The following is a 27,034-nucleotide window of genomic DNA, read 5'->3' on the forward strand; positions in this document are numbered from 1 at the left end:
CCCACATTATACTCAGGTTTCCTGGATTCCCTAGTCCAGGCCTCCGAGTGGCGGGCTTCTGTGGAAGTCCCAGTGGGCAGTTTTGGCACTAATGCGATGCTAAGCCAACCTTGAATTCCGTTAGCACCGATTCCAAGATAAAAATAGGCCTAGTCCTTTCCTGCTTTAATGGCAGCCTACAGCCAGTGTTACAGAACAGACTAACAGAGGCTCAACTAACAGCACCCAACCAAAACCACCCCCTCCTCACCAGCAGCGCACCCCCCCACCCACCTGCTGCCAGTCAGACAGGAATCACAATGGAAAACATTTGTCTCTTCTTCTGAGGTGAAGGCTCAAAGGTCATGAGCTTTCTTCATGTACCTCACAACTGCCCATTTCCATCATTCCAGTCTGCACCAACAAGCTATTCGACCATGACTGCCTGTCATTTTGCAGGCAGGGTCACTGGACTGTCATCAATTATCAACTATTTCTCCACCACTCCCTCCAAACCAGAGGGACAGGGGTTGATCGTGACCTCTTTATCACAGCTTCTACTGGGTGGCTGAGGTTAAATTTACCCCATTCACAATTCCTACAGATGACTGACATTTTGACAATGGCCCAGCTTCTCCCCACCTTGTGCAAGGATTGACGGAGCGAAACAGAAGAAAATGACTCAGATTTAAGTTTACTAACAAGTTCAAGCATTACAGAATGTGACTTTGGACATACAATTCCTGTAACTGTGTAAAAATAAAACTTACTTTTTACAAAAAACTGTTCTGGTTTCAACACTGATCTGGTTTACAATGAGGTTGGTTAGTCACAACTTCAGGGAGTGTTGTATTGTTTAATCTTTAGGTATTTCTAACACTGCTGCTTGATTCTTGCTCCCTCCCAAGATTAAACGCTTTACCATCAAGAGAAAGGGTTGGGTTTCTAACCTTCTCTTTCCTCCATCCCTTGTCTATTTTTCTCAGACACCTCCTACTCACACAGGTGCTCAGTCAACACCATGGGGTCATAGCAAAGAGAGACATTGATGTCAAACTGAACTGTGAACTAAAAATTACATTTCAAAAATTGAAAAATGAAAATGCAGCGTGGATGGAGGGGACACGCGGTCCCATGAAAACGTGGGCAGTGACAGTGGCCTTTGGGTGATGGCGAACTGTCCATTTCATCACATCCTAACTGCCTCACCCACACTCAACCCTACATGGAGCCATCTTTCTCTTTCAGATGATGCTAAGCCTGTCTAGTTTGTGCAGTACAAGACTGCAAAATTCCACTAGCTCCACATGCATCATCACAATTCCCCTGTTGACAGCAACTAGTGAAAGGTATGGATTAGGTCAGGCATGCATGCAATTCCAATGCTGCATTGTCCCAGATTTGCATGCATCCGAAGCACTGATGCAGTCCATCATGGAGGGAGGCGGTCTGGTGAAGACTGAGGTGGTGGGGTGGGGGGTGTGGGGGGGGGGGGGGGGGGGGGGGGTGTGTGTGTGTGTGTGTGTGTGTGTGTGTGTGTGTGTGTGTGTGTGTGTGTGTGTGTGTGTGTGTGTGTGTGTGTGTGTGTCATTTCCTGCCTGGCCCCAGTCCGCCCCGAACTTCAGACGGGATCCGTGCTCCCTGCACCGTGTTCGTTCACCTGTGGTTGGGCAGTGGCATTATTCAGTACCACTCTGCCATTTGCTTCTCCTCCTGCCGTCGCTGCAGGCCCGGCCATCTCTGTCACCATCTCTTCTTCGGGTGTAAATGCCCCCTCCTCCTCCTCCTCCTCCTCCCCTCTCCGGTACGCTTCACAAAGCGGGAGGTCAGCACCATCCCATAGGCTGTAGCTTGGCCAGGAAAAAAAGATGGCATTAAGAAAGAAGAGCAAAGGTTGTAAGAACAAGTCAAGAGTACAACAAACAAAATAAAGGCTGTTAGTGACAAAGAAAGTAAGACTTGCATTTCTATAGCACCTTTAAGCACATCCGACTGTCCCAAAACGCTTCACAGCCAATGTGTGCACATCAAGCCCCGACTAACAGCAATGACATAATGACCAGATCAACAGTTCAGGAACTCTGGTTAAGAGTGAAATATTGGCCTAGGGAACCAGGCAGAACTTCCTTGCTATTCTTGATAATAATGTCATGGGATCTTTAACGTCCACCTGAGTGGGTAAACAGGGCCTTGGTTTAATGCCTCACCCAAAAAGCTGCTTTCCAACAGTGCAGCACTCCCTCAGTACTGACACCTCCGACAGTGCAGCACTCCCTCAGTGCTGACACCTCCGACAGTGCAGCACTCCCTCAGTGCTGACACCTCCGACAGTGCAGCACTCCCTCAGTGCTGACACCTCCGACAGTGCAGCACTCCCTCAGTGCTGACACCTCAGTGCAGCGCGCCGTCAGTACTGACCCTCCAACAGTACAGAACTCCCTCAATACTGACCCTCTGACAGTGCAGCACTCCCTTAATACTGATCCTCCATCAGTACGGTGTTCCCTCAGTACTGAGCTTGACCGTTTGGTGCTGGAATGTCAAACTGGATTACCAGCTTACCATTATGGAGAAGGCAGAAGCAAGACATCGTACACAAGGCCCGGTGAGCACATATTCGCACCTCTGCCTCTTAAGCACTTCAATACTGATCCAATTAGTTTCCTCCGCCCTGCCAACTTGGACTGTGTCTGGTCTTCAGGAGCTCACCCAAGTCTTTATTCAATTTTTCCCAAAAATGCTCTCCTGACCCAATCTCCCATCTACCCCCCTCCCATCCCAGAAACTTGAACTCATCAAATATTCTGTTGCCTGTGTTCTGACTCGCTCTAAGTCCAATTCACACATCACCCCCTGTGCTTGTTCACTACATGGATTCTCAGTCCAGCAATACCTTGAATCTAAAATTCTTATTTTTGTTTTCAAATCCCTCCATGGCCTCGCTCCTCCCTATCTCCAAAACCACTTCCAGCCCCACAATCGCGCAACATCGCTTCACTCCTATGATTTTGATCTCTCCACCACTGGTTGCCATGCCTTCAGCTTCCCAGGCCATAAGCTCTAAAATCCCCCCATAAACCTCTCTATCCCTCGCTCCTCCTTTACGATGCTTCTGAAACTGACCTCTTTGACCAAGCTTCTGGCTACCTGCCCATATTTCCTTTGCTAACATTCCTGCAAAGCAGTTTTGAACATTTTATTATGTTAAAGGTGTGATATAAATGCAAGTTGTTGTTGAATGTAGGTTCTCTTTAGTAAATGAGCCATAAAACACTTACACAGCAGGTGCAGCACAGGGTTAGATACAGAGTAAAGCTCCCTCTACACTGTCCCCAAACACTCTCAGGACAGGTACAACACAGGTTTAGATACAGAGTAAAGCTCCCTCTACATTGTCCCAATCAATCAATCCCAGGACAGGTACAGCACAGGGTTAGATACAGAGTAAAGCTCCCTCTACACTGTCCCCATCAAACACTCCCAGGACAGGTACAGCATAGGTTTAGATACAGAGTAAAGCCCCCTCTACACTGTCCCCATTAAACACTCCCAGGACAGGTACAGCACAGGTTTAGATACAGAGTAAAGCTCCCTCTACACTGTCCCCCATCAAACACTCTCAGGTACATTGGTGGTAACTAAGAGGGGCATTATAGCTTGAGTCCAATGCTCTCATCAGAATGATGTTGGTGCAGAGGGATCAGTTTGGAACCTTAACTGTGAAACACATAAGCCAATAGTAGCATCCCGACTCCTCTCCCCAGCAGTGCTCAGCAAACCCAGCACAGTTCAAAGGTAAAAGCTGAGAGTTTCCTAGTCTGCATCTTCTTGGTAACACACCAGGTGGTGTCTTTACTGACTGAAATCTTCCTAAGGGCTGGTCTGTTGATTAAAAGTAAAAAGCCTAGGGAAATTTAATTGACCAATGGCTTGCATTTTAAAAGCAGAGGAAGAAAGTGGCAGGAGCAAAGGTGGGGGAATTTCAATTAGATGAGATGATGTTAAACAGAAAGACGGAGATTGAAATTGGTAATCTGTATTGATTTTAACTTTATTTAGGAAGTATTTAAAATGCTGACTCTTTAAAGTGAGATGCTGGAATGTTTAATAGAATGAAGGATGCAATTTTAAAATTATATATAAATCTTAAAAACAAAATAAACACAAGTACAGAGATAAAAACAAATTTCTTATTGAAAATGTTGGGAACAGTGAACAAGGCACATAATGACAATTATTAAATGCAACACACACTATTGGAAGATTCGACAAATTAAAACAGATCATGCTTTCAGTTCGCATTCTAAATCATTATAGTCCTGGGTAGAAGTTTGACAATCAACACTTTAAAGCATGTGTTTCACAGAAATAGGATTGGCTGCATGTGAAAGGGGAGGTCACACATATTAAAAAGTGCCTTTGGGTGGTAGGGGAGGGTGGGCAAGGTGGGATTCCACCTGGTCCTGTTCTCACACCTCAGATTCTGCTTGCCCTGGCTAGCTCCTCTAGAAGCTGCTTGCTGTCACTGGATTATACATCCAAGGGAATCAGTGGGTCTTCTAAATTCCCACCCAATTCCTCCCCACAGCTGGCCATTTGTTGTGTGAGCTTGTGTTAAGCTATTCAACTGCATGTGGTATCACAGCCAAACTCAACCCTGTTCTTGCCCAATTACGGGTATGTACACACACACACACTTTCTGGTAGGAGTCACTGTCACTTGACGGTGATCAGGAGCGGAAATTGTAGTCAATTTCCCCTTCCCCCTGGCTAGCCCAGGGACACTGAGGCCAATTGTAGCCTCTGCTGCTGCCCTGACTGAGGTCAGTAGACTCATACAGGATGTAGAGGGGACCTGCACTCCCCATAATCCGGTGGTTGGGAATTTACCCTGAGCCTAGTAGTATTCCAAAGCCCAGGACAGAGGCTTCAGGGACAGAGGTAGTCTCCAGACCAGAGCCCCAGTTTCCAGGCCCACAGTGACCCTTCACCTACTTCCAGCTACTGAACAGCAAAGTTACTCACTGAGCAACTGGGGGTTTCAATCGCATCATGGGCTGTACAGAGTATTATTTTGGGGTGCATCTGGAATATTATGGGATGTACAGTGAATGGATAACATTCATATTATAGGATGTACTTGAAATAAAGCACTGAGGATATGATATGATACACGTGGAGTATTCTGGGGTGTACAGCTAATTCAGAATGATATTATGGGATGTACAGTTAAGTGACCCCTATGATATTATGGGATGTATATGTAGTGCAATGCTAGAAAATGATGTGATGTGCATGCAACTTGCAACAGTTACTCCATTGGATATACAGACAATTTACAGCACTGATATTATGGTGTGTGCAAGCAATTCACAATCCCTGTGATAATATGGGATATTTAGGATGAGTTAGATCATTACAAATTATGGGGCACCCTGGATTGGAGTGATGGGGTGCTGAACTGCACAGTCCTGCAAATTATAAAACTGGGACTTTGTCTGCCCTGCAGCTTTAGAAAGAAGCTTCACAGCATCAAAGTATAATGTGTATTGCATAAAAAGTTAATTTGTTATTCAAGTGATTATTGTCTAAATACCAATGTCACCATGACTCTGGTTATAATACACCATTTAACGTATTATTCTGGTGCAAAGGGAAACACACTGTGTAACCGGCCTGTCTCTTGAAGGACACAATGTCATGCTACTGCAAACAGACAAGTGCAAAAAATATTTCCCTATCAACATTAACACAGAAGATTAGACATATTAAGACATTTAAAGACTGATAAACAGGATGTTCGTGCTTTCATAAACTGCATGATTATCATATTATAGATAGATATATAAAATTATAAAAGATATAAAGAATCTCTTACTAAATCTGAGAATGATCTTTGAAATGAAATTCCAGTTTGTGTTGAAAAACTTCTCAGATTCTCATTGCGGTAAAACCGGGGCAGGAAGTCCCCCCCCCGCCCCCAACAGAAACTGTCATCCTAAAGTGACAGTCCCGTTCAGTTCGACACTGAAGAAGCGACTTCAAGGTCCTCGACACGCACAAGGTGGCAGTTAAGGGCAATCTCCAACAACAGTTGCAGCAACATGGAGGCTTCTTCAGAATTGCACTTAGGAATGCTTTAGCAAGACAGGCCGGAGAACATTTAAAGATTACCTGATCAGCATCCTTGTGTGGGCTTGTTTTTTTTTAAAAGCAGCTTGTGTGCGACGTGTCTGCATGCTGGGGTTTCACTGTGAGGAATCAGCACATTGAACTTCAACAGACACACGGACAGGAAGAATCCTTAGGGTGCACAAAATGACTTACAGCCGCACATCAGGAAGTTGTTGGGTTGATGCAGAGAAGACTACATAAATGGAGCAACCCCCATCTCCTACCTACACTTACAACACCGTACACAATGCTCGCTTGCATTAGATCAGGGCCTTTCCCAGTTGAAGATGATGTGCTATAAAGAGTGTTTCCAAACAGCCTCAACTAGAAACCACATCACAGTAAATAGAAAAAGACTTGCACTTCCGAGGGTTGTCAGTGAGGAGCATTGGGAATAACATCAGCAGAGCTTAAGTATAAATATATCCCTCTTGTTCTCAAAGAAATCCATATTTACCATGAAACATGTACAGGTGTTACAGTGTAAACAAGTCGGAGTATCACAGTGAGAGATTAAGGGAGTGTTACAGTGTGAGCAGGCAGGAGAGTATTACAGTACGGCATTTGGGGAGTATAAATTAGTGTGGAATTTGGGGAGTATTACAGTGTGGGGTTAGGGGAGTATTACAGTGTAGGGTTTGGGGAGTATTACAGTGTAGGGTTTGGGGAGTATTACAGTGTAGGGTTTGGGGAGTATTACAGTGTAGGGTTTGGGGAGTATTACAGTGTGGGATTTGCAGAGTTTTTTTTATACATTCATGGGATGTGGGCTTCACTGGCTGCGCCAGCATTTATCCTAGTTGCCCCTCGATAAGGTGGGGGTGAGCTGCCTTCTTGAACCACTGCAGTCCATGTGGTGTAGGTGCACCCAGTTTCAGTGAAGGAATTAGTGTGGGGTTAGGGGGGTATGACAGTGTGGGGTTAGGGGGGTATGACAGTGTGGGGTTAGGGGGGTATGACAGTGTGGGGTTAGGGGGGTATGACAGTGTGGGGTTAGGGGGGTATGACAGTGTGGGGTTAGGGGGGTATGACAGTGTGGGGTTAGGGGGGTATGACAGTGTGGGGTTAGGGGGGTATGACAGTGTGGGGTTAGGGGGGTATGACAGTGTGGGGTTAGGGGGGTATGACAGTGTGGGGTTAGGGGGGTATGACAGTGTGGGGTTAGGGGGGTATGACAGTGTGGGGTTAGGGGGGTATGACAGTGTGGGGTTAGGGGGGTATGACAGTGTGGGGTTAGGGGGGTATGACAGTGTGGGGTTAGGGGGGTATGACAGTGTGGGGTTAGGGGGGTATGACAGTGTGGGGTTAGGGGGGTATGACAGTGTGGGGTTAGGGGGGTATGACAGTGTGGGGTTAGGGGGGTATGACAGTGTGGGGTTAGGGGGGTATGACAGTGTGGGGTTAGGGGGGTATGACAGTGTGGGGTTAGGGGGGTATGACAGTGTGGGGTTAGGGGGGTATGACAGTGTGGGGTTAGGGGGGTATGACAGTGTGGGGTTAGGGGGGTATGACAGTGTGGGGTTAGGGGGGTATGACAGTGTGGGGTTAGGGGGGTATGACAGTGTGGGGTTAGGGGGGTATGACAGTGTGGGGTTAGGGGGGTATGACAGTGTGGGGTTAGGGGGGTATGACAGTGTGGGGTTAGGGGGGTATGACAGTGTGGGGTTAGGGGGGTATGACAGTGTGGGGTTAGGGGGGTATGACAGTGTGGGGTTAGGGGGGTATGACAGTGTGGGGTTAGGGGGGTATGACAGTGTGGGGTTAGGGGGGTATGACAGTGTGGGGTTAGGGGGGTATGACAGTGTGGGGTTAGGGGGGTATGACAGTGTGGGGTTAGGGGGGTATGACAGTGTGGGGTTAGGGGGGTATGACAGTGTGGGGTTAGGGGGGTATGACAGTGTGGGGTTAGGGGGGTATGACAGTGTGGGGTTAGGGGGGTATGACAGTGTGGGGTTAGGGGGGTATGACAGTGTGGGGTTAGGGGGGTATGACAGTGTGGGGTTAGGGGGGTATGACAGTGTGGGGTTAGGGGGGTATGACAGTGTGGGGTTAGGGGGGTATGACAGTGTGGGGTTAGGGGGGTATGACAGTGTGGGGTTAGGGGGGTATGACAGTGTGGGGTTAGGGGGGTATGACAGTGTGGGGTTAGGGGGGTATGACAGTGTGGGGTTAGGGGGGTATGACAGTGTGGGGTTAGGGGGGTATGACAGTGTGGGGTTAGGGGGGTATGACAGTGTGGGGTTAGGGGGGTATGACAGTGTGGGGTTAGGGGGGTATGACAGTGTGGGGTTAGGGGGGTATGACAGTGTGGGGTTAGGGGGGTATGACAGTGTGGGGTTAGGGGGGTATGACAGTGTGGGGTTAGGGGGGTATGACAGTGTGGGGTTAGGGGGGTATGACAGTGTGGGGTTAGGGGGGTATGACAGTGTGGGGTTAGGGGGTATTACAGTGTGGGGTTAGGGGGGTATTACAGTGTGGGGTTAGGGGGGTATTACAGTGTGGGGTTAGGGGGGTATTACAGTGTGGGGTTAGGGAGTATTACAGTGTGGGGTTTGGGGAGTATTACAGTGTGGGGTTTGGGGAGTATTACAGTGTGGGGTTTGGGGAGTATTACAGTGTGGGGTTTGGGGAGTATTACAGTGTGGGGTTTGGGGAGTATTACAGTGTGGGGTTTGGGGAGTATTACAGTGTGGGGTTTGGGGAGTATTACAGTGTGGGGTTTGGGGAGTATTACAGTGTGGGGTTTGGGGAGTATTACAGTGTGGGGTTTGGGGAGTATTACAGTGTAGGGTTTGGGGAGTATTACAGTGTGGGATTTGCAGAGTTTTTTTTTATACATTCATGGGATGTGGGCTTCACTGGCTGGGCCAGCATTTATCCTAGTTGCCCCTCAAGAAGGTGGGGGTGAGCTCTCTTCTTGAATCTCTGCAGTCCATGTGGTGTAGGTGCACTCAGTGTCAGTGAAGGAATTAGCGTGGGATTTGGAGATTATGACAGTGTGGGATCTGGGGAGTATTACAGTGAGGGATTTGGGGATTATTACAGTGCGACTAAGTAAGCCTGAGTCGCACTGTGAGGTATGTCAGTGTTCTAAGGAGCCCTGTTGTGGATGCTCAGAACATTCTGGAGGCTGTGCTGGGGGCATTTCCGGGCTATTTGTACCTGGAGGAGTAATATTCTTCTTCCAGTTCATACAGATCGACCGCGATCTCATCTCTCAGGGTGATCAGCTTTTTGTCACATTCTTCTTGCAGGTTTCGCAGTTGCTGCTTTCGCTGATTAATGGCTTCATTCACTGAGGGAAAGTCATTCAGGATCAGGAACTGCTTCAGGTCTGACACCAGCTTCATCAGAGACTCACCAGCTCGCACCTAACACCAGGGCAGCAGAGAAACAAAGCCAAAATCATAAATGAGGCTGACCTGCATCTCAATTCCATTCACTCACATTTGCTCCTTGGCCCTTGATACCCTGACCCAGCAAAACCCTGTTGGGAAATCAGTGGAGAGGCTGGGGAAAACTTGATGGTTCTCCTCAGAGTGGAGAAGGTGAAGAGGACGTTGAAAAGTCCAATATTTAAATAGCATCGTTCAAAACTTCACAACCACTGAAGTGTAGTCACTGCTGTAATGTAGGAATCAAAGCAGCCAATTTACACACAAGGTCCCACAAACAGCAATGTGATAGCAGCCAGATAATCTGATTTTAGTGATGTTGAGCGTGCAATAAATACTGGTCCCATTGTATCAGGGAGAACTCCCTTCTCTTTTTTGAAATACTGACTGCGAGATCTTTTACATCCGCCTGACAGGCAGAGGATGCACAGTTTTAGCCAAAAGAATTACATGATCCCTGACAGTGCAGCACCACCTCAGTACTGACCGACAGTGCAGCGCCACCTCAGTACTGACCGACAGTGCAGTGCCACCTCAGCACTGACCCTCCAACAGCGCAGTACACCCTCAGTACTGATCCTCCGACAGTGCAGCATTCCCTCAGTACTGATCCTCCAACAGTGCAGCGCTCTCATATCATGAACATTTAAGAAAATGCTTAATCTTCAAGGACTAAGGACATTCTGGAAGAATTTGTGTTTTAAAAGACACTCTCCCTTAAAGGGTTAACACAGGACTCAATTGCTATTCTTGGAAAAAGCATCCTTTTACAAGAAAGGGTTATTACGTTATTGAAGAAAAACTGGAAACCTCGTGACCCAAGTGAACTGTTTACAAAGGGGGTCACATGGTTTATATCACACTGGAAAAAAACCATGCCTAGATCACTGTTTAATAATTGGTTTTGATTTCTGCTTTGAAAAGGACCAACTACTTGACAAGGGAGGCAACAGCCTACTGCTCCTGAGTTTCTCCACATGCTGAAGAGAGCACTCTTGATTATTCCTCAAGTCTGCCTAAAAGCAGTGTCAGAGTCACTGATTGTTTCATGGATCAGCTCTGAGACACCAACTGTATAACCCTGATGCCATTTCAAGGACTCCACCATCTACCTTTTGCCTTTGAACCATTGACTTAACTTTTAGGAGAATTCTTTTGTCCTCTTTTTTTTAGTGTGTGCATGTGAGGCACACCTAGGATACTTCAAGAGTAATTAGTATACTTTCATATTTCATACTGCATATTCATAAGCATTGCCTTTCTATTCGACCAGATTGGTTTTATAATAAACTAATAAGTTTGTTGTTTATTCAAAGAAGCCTAGTTAAGGTCTCTTTAATTCTGGCTAACAGAATAGTGAAAGTAAATACTTGGCCATTTTGGTGAGTGAATAGAACATTTAAACTAATGTTGTGACCTGTGGAGTAGTGGGGCTAGTGTGCACTCCTCCCATCCCGGTCATAACACTCAGTACTGACCTTCCAACAGTACAGCACTCCCTCAGTAATGACCCTCTGACGCTGACTCCGGATCCCATGTCGTTCCATGGCATCAGGTCAAACATGGGCATGGAAACCTCCTGCTGAATATCAAGTACCGCCCTCAGTCAGCTAGTGAATCAGTACTCCTCCATGTTGAACGCCGCTTGGAGGAAGCATCGAGGGTGGCAAGGGTACAGAATGTACTCTTGAGTGGGGACTTCAATGTCCATCACCAAGCGTGGCTCGGTAGCACCATTACTGACTGAGCTGGCTGAATCCTAAAGGACAGCTGCTAGACTGGGTCTAAGTCAAGTGGTGAGGGTGCCAATAAGAGGGTAAAACATACTTGACCTCATCCTCACCAACCTGCTTGCCACAGATGCATCTGTCCACAACAGTATTGGTAGGAGTGGCCTCCTTGTGGAGATGAAGTCCCGCCTTCATAGTGAGGATTACCTCCATCATGTTCTGTGGCACTACCAACATACTAAATGGGAAAAATTTCAAACAGTTCTAGCAACTCAAAACTAGGCACTCATGGGGCACTGAGGGCAATCAGCAGCAGCAGAGTTGTACTCGATCACAATCTGTAGCCTCATGGCCCGGCATATCCCCCACTCTACCATTACCATCAAGCCAGGGGATCAATGAAGTGGTTCAATGAAGAGTGCAGGAGGGCATGCCAGGAGGAGCACCAGGCATACCTAAAAATGAAGTGTCAACCTGGTGAAGCTACAACACAGGACTACTTGCTTGCCAAACACCATAAGCAGCAAGTGATAGACAGAGCTAAAAGATTCCACAACCAAAGGGTCAGATCTAAGCTCTGCAATCCTGCCACTTCCAGTCGTGAACGGCGGTGGACAATTAAACAACTCACTGGAGGGGAGGGTCTATAAATATCCCCATCCTCAATGACGGAGGAGCCCAGTGCATCAGTGAAAAAGATAAAGCTGAAGCATTCACAACAGTCTTCAGCCAGAAATGCTGAATGGATGATCCATCTCGGCCTCCTCCAGAGGTACCCAATGACACAGATGCCAGACTTCAGCCAATTCGATTCACTCCATGTGATATCAAGAAACGTCTGAAGGCACTGGACAATGCAAAGACTGTGGTCCCTGAAACTATTCTGGCAATAGTACTGAAGACTTGTGCTCCAGAGCTTGCCACGCTCCTAGCCAAGCTGCTCCAGTACAGTTGCAACACTGGCATCTATCCGGCTAAGTGCAAAATTGCCCAGGTACGTCCTGTACAGAAAAAACAGGACAATTCCAACCTGGCCAATTACTGCCCCATTAGTCTACTCTCCATCATCAGTAAAGTGATGGAAGAGGTCACCAACAGTGCTATCAAGTGGTACACTTGTTTTGCAATAACCTGATCACTGACGCTCAGTTTGGGTTCCTCCAGGGCCACTCAGCTCCTGACCTCATTACAGCCTTTGCTCAACCACGGACAAAATAGTTGAACTCCAGAGATGAGGTGAGAGTGACTGTCCTTCACATAAAGGCATCATTTGACCGAGTGTGGCATCAAGGAGCCCTAGCAAAACTGGAGTCAATGGGAATCAGTGAGATAGCTCTCCACTGGTTGGAATCAAACCTAGCACAAAGGAAGATGTTTATGGTTGCTGGAGGTCAATCATCTCAGTTCCAGGACGTCACTGCAGGAGTTCCTCAGGGTAGTGTCCTAGGCCCAACCATCTTCAGCTGCTTCATCAATGGCCTTCCTTCCATCATAAGGTCAGAAGTGGGGATGTTCACTGATGATTGCTCAATATTCAGTACCATTTGCAACTCTTCAGATGCTGATGCAGTCCATGTCCAAATGCAGCAAGACCTGAACAATATCCAGGCTTGGGCTGACAAGTGGCAAGTAACGTTCACGCCACACAAGTGCCAGGCAATGACCACCTCCAACAAGAGAGAATCTAAGCATTGCCCCTTGATACTCAATGGTATTACCATCACTGAATCCCCCACTATCAACATCTTGAGGGGAATTGCCATTGACCAGAAACAGAACTGGACTAGCCACGTAAATACGGCAGCTACAAGAACAGGTCAGAGGCTAGGAATCCTGTGGTGAGCAGCTCATCTCCTGACTCCCCAAAGCCTGTCCACCATCTACAAAGCCCAAGTCAGCAGTGTAATAGAATACTCTCCACTTGCCTAGATGAGCGCAGCTCCAGCAACACTCAATAAGCTTGACATCATCCAGGACAAAGCAGCCGCTTGATTGGCACCCCTGCCACAAACATTCACACCCTCCACCACTGACGCACAGTGGCAGCAGTGTGTACCATCTACAAGATGCAATGCAGAAACTCACCAAGGCTCCTTAGACAGCACCTCCCAAACCCACGACTGCTACCATCTAGAAGGACAAGGGCAGCAGATAAATGGGAACACCACCACCTGGAAGTTCCCCTCCAAGCCACTCACCTTCCTGACTTGGAAATATATCGCCGTTCTTTTACTGTCACTGGGTCAAAATCCTGGAACTCCCTCCCTAACAGCACTGTGGGTTTACCTGCATCACAGGAACTGCAGCGGTTCAAGAAGGCAGCTCACCACCTCCTTCTCAAGGGCAATTTACGATGGGCAATAAATGTTGGCCTAGCCAGCGGTGCCCTCATCCTGTAAATGAAAAAAAAACTCCCTCAATACTGACCATCCTATAGTATAGCGCTCTCTGCACTTAACAGTGCAGTTCTCCCTCAGTACTCCCTGGCACCGTCAGCCTGGGTTTTGTATTCCAGTCTCTGGAGTGCAACTCAAATCCACAAGTTTCTGACCCAGAGGTGAGACTGCTACCCACTGAGCCACAGCTGACACAAGATAACGAAGGGCACTTATGGGTAAAGAAGGAGAAACTGTTTCCAGTGGTAGGAGGATTGTTAACCAGGGGACACAGGTTTAAGGTAATCAGCAATTTTATTTTACTCAGCAGCGAGTTATGATATGGAATTTGCCAGATTTAAACAATTGAGCATTTATTCGATTATCCCCCTTGGAGCTAGAGAGGATGGGGGGTGGGGGGTCAGAAATTTGTCTTGGTGGTTTAAGATCAGCCACCAGTTACGTCCAGTGCCTATTATTTAATTCCACAGCCTACAATGGAACTAAGTATCTGACATCGCATATAACGGGTGGCTGATCTGATATCACCTACCTTGTGACACCACCGGAGATGAATTTCAATTTCTGGGAGACTGGACCCAGTAAAGTGTTAGGTTTAAGCAAGTTAGAGAGAGAAGGAAGTTTAGACCAGCATGCGCAGTAAATTATTCCTCCTTTTAGTCACACATTCTCCCCATAACAGGAGGCCATTCAGCCCTCAAGCTTGCTCTGCAATCCAGTTAAATCCAGGCTCATCTGTATCTTAACTCCATCTACCCCAACCCAACAAAGATCTGCTAATCTCAGTTTTGAAATTTCAAATCGACCCCAAGCTTCAACAACTTTTTAGGGGAAGCTTAGTGTGAGGTGCTTCCTGACATCCCCCCTGAATGGCCTGGCTCTGATTAAGGTTTTGCCCCAGCACCACCGCTCCCTTGCCCGCTTTCTGGACTTTCCACTTCTTATTTTCAAATTTCTGTTGTGTCCACATTTAGAATGGGAATTACCTCTGTAAAATACACCACCCCCTCAACATACCGCATGACAAGTTTACATAGGAAGTTTCCATTATAAATGTTAATGCGGGTTTTTTTTAAAAGTTAAGTTGACAAGAATGTGTATAGCTGTAATATTTCACATTTTATAGATATTAATATCATGCAGCCATGCTTTCTGCTGTTGAATATTATGAGAGCCATATTTACTCAATTTTTATGAATTCACAAAACAAGGGACATAGAACATTCAATTTGCAGCAAACAGAAATCCCTGGGGTGAAGGGGACAGGATTATAATTCCTGATACTTACTGGAGCCCTTTAACTTCTCATTTCAAAATTCCGTTCTGATACAGCCACATTGGCTAAGGTGTTCAGGAGTGCCAGCTGTTATGGTGCCAGCCCGTGGTCTCTCATTGGCCTCAGCATCCCTGCTCAGGGAGGGGAAAATCAGCTCGAGTCCCCTACTCTGACTGCTCACTTCTCATTCCAGCTGAGAAGTTCCGCTACAGACATTAGGTCAGGCAGGATCAGGTGGTCTCATCACAACAGCTTGAATTTATATAGCGCCTTTACTGTGGTAAAACATCCCAAGGCATTTCACTGGAGCATAAATCAGACAAAATTTGACACACAGGAACTGGTGAACAATCTTGGTCTGGGTCGTAGGTTCTAGGGAGCATCTTAAAGGATGAGACGGAGGCACAGAAGTAGAGGGGTTTAGGGGGGGCATTCCAGAGTTGAGGGCCCAGGCCTCTGAAGGCATGGCCGCCAGTGGTGGAGTGACTGAAATTGGCGAGTTACAGGATACTAATGTTGCAATCCTGTCACAATGAAGTGCATGCTCTAGTTGTAACCGAGAGCAGCTGGTGCTAATTGGGCAAAGGAAAAGGGAATCTATGTCTGTGTTCTGGGGGTTATCTGAATAAACTTAAGTTAAAGAAAGCCCTGTACCAGAGTCCTTCTAGACACAGTGAATGGGCAGCATATTATAACGCAGGAGACAGTCACTGTGTGTGGGACTCATACCCCAGTGAGAGTCAGTGTGTGTGGGACCCGTACCCCAGTGAGAGTCAGTGTGTGTGTAGGACCCGTACCCCAGTGAGAGTCAGTGTGTGTGGGACCAGTACCCCAGTGAGAGTCAGTGTGTGTAGCACCTGTACCCCAGTGAGAGTCAGTGTGTTTGGGACCCATACCCCAATGAAAGCCAGTGTGTGTGGGACCTGTACCCCAGTGAGAGCCAGTGGGTGTGGGACCCGTAACCCAGTGAGAGTCAATGTGTGTAGCACCTGCACCGCAGTGGGAGTCAGTGTGTGGGGGACCGGTTAGCCAGTGAAAGCCAGTGTGTGTGGGACCCATTCCCCAGTGAGAGCCAGTGCGTGTGGAACCCGTACCTCAGTGAAAATCAGTGTGTGTGGGCCCTGTACCCCAGTAAGAGTCAGTGTGTGTGGAACCCATTAGCCAGTGAGAGCCAGTGTGTGTGGGACCCATACCCCAGTGAGAGCCAGTGCGTGTGGAACCTGTACCCCAGTGAGAGCCAGTGTGTGTGGGACCCATACCCCAATGAGAGTCAGTGTGTGTGGAACGCGTACCCCAGCGAGAGTCAGTGTGTGGGGAACCCGTTAGCCAGTGAGAGTCAGTGTGTGTGGGACCTGTACCCCAGTGAGAGCCAGTGAGAGTCAATGTGTGGAACCTGTTAGCCAATGAGAGTCAGTGTGTGTGGGACCCGTACTCCAGTGAGAGTCAGTGTGTGTGGGACCTGTACCCCAGTGAGAGACAGTGTGTGGGACCCGTACCCCAGTGAGAGTCAGTGTGTGTGGCACCCGTACCCCAGTGAGAGTCAGTGTGTATGGAACCCGTACCCCAATGAGTCAGTGTGTGTAGGACCTGTACCCCAGTGAGAGTTATTTAAAGAAAAACTATCAAGAGAAAGAATGGGGTGCGTTTGACCCACCCGCTACTTACAATGTTTGCTGCTCTAACATGCATCTCATAGTGATCTTGTTCACACTGAGTTGCACGGGATACCTGCGTCTCATCTTCAACCTGTAAAACAAGATTCTGGTGAACATTTAGGATCAGCATCTTAGGAACTTCACATCAAACCTCTGATCACTTTGCAATTGCGGATGGTCCTGTTTGCTCATTGTGTAGCTCAGGAAACCAAGTGAAGTGGATACAGCAACAGCAGGAGGATATTCAGCTCTTCAACCCTGTTCCCCATTTTATCAGATCATGGCTGATCTGCACCGCAACTCCAATAATCCACCTTGGTTCCATATAGACTTACAGCCATACCCAACAAATTTCTATTCAGAAATCTTTGGAAAGATTAGACAAGCTGGGATTGCTCTCCTTACAGCAGAGAAGGTTAAGTGGAGATTTAACTGAAGTGTTCAAAATTATGAAGGATTCTGACACAGTAAATAAGGAAAAACTGTTTCCAGCAGTAGGCGGGTCAGTAACCAGAAGATACTAGTTTAAGGCAATTGATTCTTTTACCCAGTCAGTTATGATGATCTAGAAGGCGCTGCCTGAAAGGGCGCTGGAAGCAGATTTAATAGTAATTTTCAAAAGGGATTAAAATAAATACTTGAAGGGAAAAATGTGCAGGGCTAAGGGGAAAGGGCAGGGGAACCAGCATTGGCAAAGTGGAGCGAATATTTAACAAAATATTTTTTTTTTTTTGTCAAACCTTGTGGAGAGAAAGATTTTACCGAGAGTTCTAGTCTCTATTATAAAATGGATATGGGGCATCAGTAAAGGTACAATAAAGATCTATAAGGATACAAGAATTGAAACGTTATATCCATCAGAGAGTGAACAGGGTGGGTCTACTTTCTCTTGAAAAGAGGAGGCTGATAGGTGACCTGATGGAAGTCTGTAAAATTATGAAAGGGTTCAATAGGATAGATGTGGAGAAAATGTTTTCAATTGTGGATGAGACCAGAATTAGGATACATCAAAATAGGATAGACACTAATGAATCATTTTGGGAATTCAGGAGAAACCTCTTTACCCAGAGAGGGGTGAGAATGTGGAACAACCACAGGGAGTAATCGAAGCAAATACTGTTTAAGGGGAAGCTGGATAAACACACGAGGGAGAAAGGAATAGAAGGATATGCTGATAAAGTGAGGTGAAGAGGGGTGGGAGGAGGCTTGTGTGCAGCATAAACACCAGCATGGACCAGTCGGGTTGAATGGCCTGTTTCTGTGCTGTAAAATTCAATGTAATTTATTCTTTCTTTATTGCTTGGGCTTTCAATGTTTCCTGGGCAGAGGGGAGATGGAGGAGGGAGAGTCTCACACTGAGCTAGCGGAATGGAATATAGGGCAGGAAGCAACAGAAGATTAATGACCACAGGGGTTTGAAACTCTGACTCCAGTCAGTGCAGGTGGGTGGTAGAGTTTGTGGGGAAACAGTGGAAGGGGAACGATGAACAGCATCAATACCCCGAGTTACACATGTCGAGGTTCCTACTTCTGATCACCATCCACCTCACCATTGGTTAAACATCACGCTGGGAAGAAGACGTCAAAATTAAATTAATAAAACTGCTGAAGACTTTGTTGCTGTGGTTCACACCCAATAACTCGAGCGCTGGAAAATTGAATGTGCAGCACTTGAAGTATTTTTTCCATCCAAGTAACAATATTTAGGCAAGCAGTGGAACTCTTTGGGGAAGGGTACATACGAACATACGAATTAGGAGGAGTAGGCCACTCATCCTTCAACCCACTCCGCAATTCAATAAGATCATGGCCGACCTAACTGTAACCTCAACCCCACATTCCTGCCTACCCTGATAACCTTTCACCCCCTTGCTTATCAAGAATCTATCTCGCTAGGCTTCAAAAATATTCAAAGATTCTGTTTCCATTGCCTTTTGAGGAAGAGAATTCCAAAGACTCATGACCCTCAGAAAAAATTTCTCCTCATCTCTGTCTTATAGGGGCGACCCATTTTTAACCAGTGACCCCTAGTTCTAGATTCTCCCACAAGAGGAAACATCCTCCACATGGACAATTTCACATTTGCCCACATTATACCCCATTTGCCAGGTCTTTGCCCAGGGAGTGGTGGAGGTCAAAATGTTCAAGCTTACTGGTGAAAGAGGACGGGGTTACATTTATGGAGATGTGAGAAATCACAGCCCTCGTCATGGGATTTCTTCTCCAGGTTATTTCTTACCTCCACCCATATGGATTCTACATTTTCTGATCCAAGTACGATAGCAAGAAATTATCTTGGATTGGAAAATGTAGAATCCATGTAGGTGGAGGTAAGAAATAACAAGAGGAAGAAACATTGGTGGGAGTAGTCTATAGGCCCCCTAACAGTAGCTATGCTGTAGAACAGAGAATAAATCAGGAGATAATGAGGGCATGTAAAAAAGGCAGTACATTAATCATGAGTGACTTTAATCTTCATGTAGATTGGGAAAATTAAATGGGCAGAGGTAGCCACAAGCAAGAATTCATAGACTGTATTTGGGACAGTTTCCTAGAACAATATGTTGTGAATCCAGGGGGCAGGCTATTTTGGATCTGGTAATGTGTAATAAGGCAGGTTTAATAAATGATCTCAGAGTAAAAGATCCCCTAGAAAACAGTGACCATAATTTAGCATTCAGTTTGAGTGAGAAACTTGGTTCGGAAACAACTGTACTAAACTTAAATAAGGGTAATCACAAAGGAATGAGGGCAGAGTTGGTTGGAGTGGACTGGGAAAGGAGTTTAGCAGAAAAGACTATTGATGAACAATGGCAGATGTCTAAGAAAATAGTTCATGATTCAAAATAAAGATATATCCCAGTGAGGAAGAAGGATTCTAGGAAGGGGATATCCAGCCATGGTTAACTAAGGACGTTAAGGAGTTTAACAAATTGAAAGAAAAAAAAACATACAATGTGACAAAGATTAGTGGTAAGCCAGAGGATTGGGAAAGTTTTAAAAACCAACAAAAGATAACTAAAAAAAGAATAAAGAGGCAGAAAATAAACTTTGAGGGTAAACTAGCAAATAATATAAAAACAGACAGTAAGAGCTTCTTTAAGTATATAAAAAGGAAGAGAGAGACCAAATTGAACATAGGCCCCTTAGAGAATGAGGCTGGGGAACCAGGAAATGGCAGAGGAGTTGAATAAATACTTTGCATCAGTCTTCATGGTAGAAGACACTAATAGCATATCAAAAATATTAAATAAACAAGGGGGGAAAGGTTGGGGGGGTGGGGGGGAGCAAGGAAATAAATACAATAACTATCACTAGAGAAAAGTACTAGGGAAACTAATGGCGCTAAAGGCTGATAAGTTCTTTGGGTTCCATCCTAGGATATTTAAGGAAGTAGCTGCAGAGATAATGGATGCACTGGTAGTAATCTTCCAAGAATTCTTAGATTTTGGAAAAGTCCTAGAAGATTGGAAAACTGCCAATGTAACACCCTTATTCAAAAAGAGGGGGAGACAAAAAACAGGTAACTATAGGCCAGTTAGCTTAACATCTGTCATTGGGAAAATGTTGGAGTCCATTGTAAAGGATTTAATACCAGGGCATTTAGAAATGCATAATATAATCAAGCAGAGTCAGCATGGCTTCATGAAGGGGAAATAATGCCTGATAAATTTATTAGAATTCTTTGAGGAGGTGACAAGCATGATAGATAAAGAGGAACCAGCAGATGTAATATATCTGGATTTTCAAAAGGCATTCAACAAGGTACCGCATATAAGGCTACTTAGTAAGGTAATAGCCCATGGTGTTGGGGGTAGTATATTAGCATGGACAGAGGGTTGGTTAGCTAGTAGAAGGCAGAGAGTTGGGATAAGGGGGTCATTTTTAGGGTGGCAACCTATAACTAGTGGAGTGCCACAGGGATCAGAGCTGGGGCCACAATTATTTACAATATATATTAATGACTTAGATGAGGAAAATATATATTAATGACTTAGATGAGGAGAGGTTGAGTAGGATGGGCCTGTATTCATTGGAGCATAGAAGAATGAGAGGTGATCTTATTGAATATAAGATTCTTAGGGGGCTTGACAGGGTAGATGCTGAGAGGTTATTTCCCTTTGTGGGAGAAACTAGGACCAGAGGGCATCATCTCAGAGTAAAGGGTTGTCCATTTAAGACAGAGATGAGGAGGATTTTTTTCTCTCAGAGGATAATTACTCTGTGGAATTCTTTACTGCAGAGGCTCGGTCATTAAGTATATTCAAAGCTGAGATAGACAAATTTTTAATCAGTAAGGGAATCAAAGATCTTGGGGAAAAGGCAGGAAAGTGGAGTTGAGAATTATCAGATCAAGCATGATCTCATTGAATGGTGGAGCAGACCCAATGGGCCAAATGGCCTACTTCTGCTCCTACATCTTATGGTCTTATTGGAGCAGACAAGGCTAAAGGGGTCCCTGTTATGGGAGTTTGAGATTAGGAAAGATTATAAGGGCTATTAAGCCCCTTAGTCAGAGGTTGGTCCCATTGTTCAGTGGGCAAAGATCAAGAGGCAGATATTTAAAATAATCACAAAATAAAATTAAAGGAGTAGTTAGAAAATGTTTTTATACACCTGGCAGTCAGAATATGGGATTTTCTGTCACAAACTCTGGCTGAAGCAAATCTGTAAATTCTCTGAAAAGGAAATTATAGAATTGCTGACAAAGGGAAACATTAAACTGTAAGCAGGGTGAGTGGGAATAGATTGGGTTAATTGTGTGGCAGGGTTAATGGGCCAAATGACCTTGTTTCTATGCTGGACTGTCACTGACATCTAAAGACTGTTGATATATGACTTAATGCTGCCCAGGATTTGAGATTTGATGCACCATTGAGAAATGGTCTTCCCAGGATAAACATGAAGTAAAGTGAGAAAACATTCGCTCAGATGGGCCTTGCTAGCACAACTGGTCTCATTCAGTGCCACATACCCGAGCACTTTTGATGATTTCTGTGAAGTTATCCAGGATAGATTTGATGTCATCTTTCAGTCTCTTGTTGTAGGACTGGAGCAGCAGCTCTTTACTCTGAGGCAATGTTCGTTGCTGTGACATTCTGGCCCCTGGTCACCCTGCAACAACAGAAGTGAAAATACACAAAGGCAACGTTATTACAAATTTCTCAACATCAGCTGCAACCTCCTCCAAAATCTCCCATGTTCAGTTCCAGAGAAGTAGGTAGCCCTCTCATACCAGAATTATACAGCCAGGGTTTTGGGTACGATCTCAGACGCTGACAGGTTCTAGCTTTCCCAATGAGGGGAAACATCCTCTCAGCATCCACCATATCAAGCCCCCTCAGAATCTTGTATGTTTTAATAAGATCAACTCTCATTCTCCTAAAATCCAATGAGTATAGGCTCAAACCGCACAATCTTTCCTCATATGATAAACTCAAATTGTGAAAACCTAAAATGTTGAAATCTATACATCCAGAGTGCAGGATCCTAGTTTGTAATCAACAATTTAGTCAGAAAGTTGTGCGTTCAAGTTGCACTCCAGAGAATTAAACACAGAAACCTGGCACACATTCAGAATGCAGTACTGAGCGAGTGCAGCACTGTCGGAGGGTCAGTATTGAGGGAGCGCGGCACTGTCGGAGGGTCAGTGCAGAGGGAGTGCTGCACCGTCGGAGGGTCGGTGCAGAGGGAGTGCTGCACCGTCGGAGGGTAGGTGCAGAGGGAGTGCTGCACCGTCGGAGGGTCAATACTGAGGGAGCACGGCACTGGTGGAGGGTCAGTGCAGAGGGAGTGCTGCACTGTCGGAGGGTCAGTGCAGAGGGAGTGCAGCACTGTCGGAGGGTCAGTGCAGAGGGAGCGCTGCACGGTCAGAGGGTCAATACTGAGGGAGCACTGCACTGGTGGAGGGTCAGTGCAGAGGGAGTGCTGCACTGTCAGAGGGTCAATACTGAGGGAGCACGGCACTGGTGGAGGGTCAGTGCAGAGGGAGTGCTGCACTGTCGGAGGGTCAGTGCAGAGGGAGAGCTGCACTGTCGGAGGGTCAGTGCAGAGGGAGTGCTGCACCGTCGGAGGGTCAGTGCAGAGGGAGTGCTGCACCGTCGGAGGGTAGGTGCAGAGGGAGTGCTGCACTGTCAGAGGGTCAATACTGAGGGAGAACTGCACTGTCGGAGGGTCAGTGCAGAGGGAGTGCTGCACCGTCGGAGGGTCAGTGCAGAGGGAGTGCTGCACCGTCGGAGGGTCAGTGCAGAGGAAGTGCTGCACCGTCGGAGGGTAGGTGCAGAGGGAGTGCTGCACCGTCGGAGGGTCAATACTGAGGGAGCACTGCACTGGTGGAGGGTCAGTGCAGAGGGAGCGCTGCACCGTCGGAGGGTCAGTGCAGAGGGAGTGCTGCACCGTCGGAGGGTAGGTGCAGAGGGAGTGCTGCACCGTCGGAGGGTAGGTGCAGAGGGAGTGCTGCACTGTCAGAGGGTCAATACTGAGGGAGCACTGCACTGGTGGAGGGTCAGTGCAGAGGGAGTACTGCACTGTCGGAGGGTCAGTGCAGAGGGAGCGCGGCACTGTCAGAGGGTAGGTGCAGAGGGAGTGCTGCACTGTCAGAGGGTCAATACTGAGGGAGCGCTGCACTGTCAGAGGGTCAGTGCAGAGGGAGTGCTGCACTGTCGGAGGGTCAGTGCAGAGGGAGCGCGGCACTGTCAGAGGGTCCGTGCAGAGGGAGCGCTGCACTGTCGGAGGGTCAGTGCAGAGGGAGTGCTGCACTGTCGGAGGGTCAGTGCAGAGGGCGCACTGCACTGTCGGAGGGTCGGTGCAGAGGGAGCGCTGCACTGTCGGAGGGTCAGTGCAGAGGGAGCGCTGCACTGTCGGAGGGTCAATACTGAGGGAGCACTGCACTGGTGGAGGGTCAGTGCAGAGGGAGAGCTGCACTGTCGGAGGGTCAGTGCAGAGGGAGTGCTGCACCGTCGGAGGGTCAGTGCAGAGGGAGTGCTGCACCGTCGGAGGGTCAGTGCAGAGGGAGTGCTGCACCGTCGGAGGGTCAGTGCAGAGGGAGTGCTGCACCGTCGGAGGGTCAGTGCAGAGGGAGTGCTGCACCGTCGGAGGGTCAGTGCAGAGGGAGTGCTGCACCGTCGGAAGGTAGGTGCAGAGGGAGTGCTGCACTGTCAGAGGGTCAATACTGAGGGAGCACTGCACTGTCAGAGGGTCCGTGCAGAGGGAGCGCTGCACTGTCGGAGGGTCAGTGCAGAGGGAGCGCTGCACTGTCGGAGGGTCAGTGCAGAGGGAGTGCTGCACTGTCAGAGGGTCAATACTGAGGGAGCACTGCACTGGTGGAGGGTCAGTGCAGAGGGAGTGCTGCACTGTCGGAGGGTCAGTGCAGAGGGAGCGCTGCACTGTCGGAGGGTCAGTGCAGAGGGAGCGCGGCACTGTCGGAGGGTCAGTGCAGAGGGAGCGCTGCACTGTCGGAGGGTCAGTGCAGAGGGAGCGCTGCACTGTCGGAGGGTCAGTGCAGAGGGAGAGCTGCACTGTCGGAGGGTCAGTGCAGAGGGAGCGCTGCACTGTCGGAGGGTCAGTGCAGAGGGAGCGCTGCACTGTCGGAGGGTCAGTGCAGAGGGAGCGCTGCACTGTCGGAGGGTCAGTGCAGAGGGAGCGCTGCACTGTCGGAGGGTCAGTGCAGAGGGCGCGCTGCACTGTCGGAGGGTCAGTGCAGAGGGCGCGCTGCACTGTCGGAGGGTCAGTGCAGAGGGAGCGCTGCACTGTCGGAGGGTCAATGCTGAGGCAGCGCTGCACTGGTGGAGGGTCAGTGCAGAGGGAGAGCTGCACTGTCGGAGGGTCAGTGCAGAGGGAGTGCTGCACCGTCGGAGGGTCGGTGCAGAGGGAGTGCTGCACCGTCGGAGGGTAGGTGCAGAGGGAGCGCTGCACCGTCGGAGGGTCAATACTGAGGAAGCGCTGCACCGGTGGAGGGTCGGTGCAGAGGGGGCGCTGCACCGTCGCAGGGTCGGTGCCGAGGGGGCGCGGCACCGTCGGAGGATCGGTGCCGAGGGAGCGCGGCACCGTCGGAGGGTCGGTGCAGAGGGAGCGCGGCACCGTCGGAGGGTCGGTGCAGAGGGAGCGCGGCACCGTCGGAGGGTCGGTGCAGAGGGAGCGCGGCACCGTCGGAGGGTAGGTGCCGAGGGAGCGCGGCACCGTCGGAGGATCGGTGCCGAGGGAGCGCGGCACCGTCGGAGGGTCGGTGCCGAGGGAGCGCGGCACCGTCGGAGGATCGGTGCCGAGGGAGCGCGGCACCGTCGGAGGGTCGGTGCAGAGGGAGTGCTGCAGTGTTTTGCGTGTAATTTGCGCACGGGAAGATCCCACAAAAAGCGACATTATGGTAAAGGATTATCTTACTTTTTATCGATGGGACACCCTCCCCCCCGAGCCTTGTTTGAAATGAACCTCAGGATCCTTTAATAATAATGAAAATAGAAAATGCTGGAAATACTCAGCAGGTCTGGTTAACGTTTCGAATCTGTGAGACTCTTCATCAGAGGATCCTTTATCCGGCAAGGGGCTTTGTTTAAATTCTCACCTGGGTCACCGAAACTGAAGGCACTGAGGCCAGCTGCGGTCAGCACAGCCTCAGGGATGGTCACTGCCTCTCCCGGTGCCGCTAGCCCCGCTCCCCGGGCCTACTCGCTGCCCGCCCGAGGAAGTCGACAAATCTCAGGCGGGCCCGTCACCTGACTGCAACCAAACCCGCGCCGCCCTGAATTCCCGCCTTCGGTCGCAGTTGATTGGCGGTTTGGCTGAGGCTGGCTAATCCTGCCATCTGAATGGCTAGCTGGGATGTCAATATAACGTCATAGCATCGCCTCTCAAGCTCGGTTGAGCGGTGGGCAGCCAGCCAATAGAAGGAGCCATACGGGGGCATGTGATGGATCACCTCCATCTTAGTAAGGTCAAGCCTTGTTAAAGGAGAACATCAACAAGGGTGGGAAGAATAGGGTTATTATGCTCAAATCTGCAAAAGATTGGAAAACTTTGGGACAAAAGCACATAACTGTCTTTTAACTCATGTGAATAACTTGAATTCAGAAGTGGTCAAACCAGGAAGGCCACTAGATCCAGAAATTACAGACTTTACTGCAGACCACTGAGTCTCATGTCAGTGGTCGGGAAACTATTGGAGAAAATTCTGAAGGAGAGAATGTATCTCCACTTGGAGGGGCAAGGTTTGATCAGGGATAGTCAGCATGGCTTTGTCAGAGGGAGGTCATGTGTAACAAATCTGATTGAATTTTTTGAGGAGGTGACCAGGTGTGTAGATGAAGTGCAGTTGATGTAGTTTATATAGGTTTCAGCAAAGCCTTTGACAAGGTCCCACATGGGAGACAAATAAAGGCACATGCAATACATGGTAATTTGATAAGGTGGGTTCAAAATTGACAGTTGTAGGAGACAGAAGGTGATGACAGTAGGCTGCTTTAGTGACTGGAAGCCAGTGTCTAGTGGTGTATCACAGGGATCTATGCTGGGTCCTCTATTATTCATCATTTATATAAACTACATAGATGACTATGTTGGGTAGGATTTGTAAGTTTGTGGATGACACAAAGATTGGCCGGGTGGTTAATAGTGAGGTTGAGTGTCTTGGGCTACAGGAAGATATAGATGGGATGGTCAAATGGGCAGATAAATAGCAGATTGAATTTAACCCTGAAAAGTGTGAGGTGATACACTTTGGAAGGAGTAATTTGACAAGGAAATATTCAATGACTGGCATTAAACTAGAAGTCCGAAGGAACAAAGGGACCTTGGCGTGTGTGTCCATAGATCTCTGAAGGCGGAGGGGCATGTTAGTGGGGTGGTGAAAAAGGCATATGGGACACGTCTTTGTCAATCAAGGCATAGATTACAAAAGTAGGGTGGTCATGTTGGAGTTGTATAGAACCTTGTTGAGGCCACAGCTGGAGTACTGTGTGCGGTTCTGGTCACCACATTATGGGGAGAATGTGATTGCACTGGAGGGGGTGCAGATGAGATTCACCAGGTTGTTGCCTGGGATGAAACATTTAAGCTATGAAGAGAGGTTGGATAGACTTGGATTGTTTTCGTTGCAGCAGAGAAGACTGAGGGGCGACCTGATCGAGGTGTACAAGATTATGAGGGGCATGGACAAGGTGGATAGGGAGCAACTGTTCCCCTTAGTTGAATGTTAGTCATGAGGTGCACAAGTTCAAGGTGAAGGGCAGGAGGCTTAGGGGGAATGTGAGGAAATTTTTTTTTTACCCAGAGGGTGGTGACAGTCTGGAATGTGCTGCCTGGAATGGGGGTGGAGGTGGGTTGCCTCACCTCCTTTATGAAGTATCTGGATGAGCACTTGGCACATCATAACATTAAAGGCGATGGGCCAAGTGCTGGTAAATGGGATTAGGTAGGTAGATCAGATGTTTCTCAC

General features: G+C 47.9%; 1 protein-coding gene across 4 annotated transcripts; it reads right to left on the minus strand.

The window, feature by feature from the left end:
- Nucleotides 1-1,516: 1,516 nt before the first annotated feature.
- med22 (mediator complex subunit 22) lies at nt 1,517-25,329 on the minus strand. Of its 4 annotated transcripts, none has more exons than XM_041193804.1 (5): nt 25,166-25,329; nt 21,581-21,720; nt 16,616-16,696; nt 9,316-9,524; nt 1,526-1,823 (listed from the first exon to the last, which is right to left on the minus strand). In XM_041193804.1, the coding sequence occupies exons 2-5, from the start codon at nt 21,701-21,703 to the stop codon at nt 1,601-1,603; spliced, it is 636 nt and encodes a 211-aa protein (XP_041049738.1). In that variant the 5' UTR covers nt 21,704-21,720; nt 25,166-25,329; the 3' UTR covers nt 1,526-1,600. The 4 variants fall into 4 exon arrangements, with proteins under 4 accessions (XP_041049739.1, XP_041049738.1, XP_041049737.1 ...); XM_041193803.1 differs by having other exon boundaries at nt 1,527-1,829; XM_041193806.1 differs by lacking the exon at nt 1,526-1,823 and having other exon boundaries at nt 4,006-9,524.
- Between the last annotated feature and the right edge of the window lie 1,705 nt (nt 25,330-27,034).

This window comes from Carcharodon carcharias, chromosome 8 (genome assembly GCF_017639515.1).
Source record: "Carcharodon carcharias isolate sCarCar2 chromosome 8, sCarCar2.pri, whole genome shotgun sequence".
Classification (NCBI taxonomy): Eukaryota; Metazoa; Chordata; class Chondrichthyes; order Lamniformes; family Lamnidae; genus Carcharodon; species Carcharodon carcharias.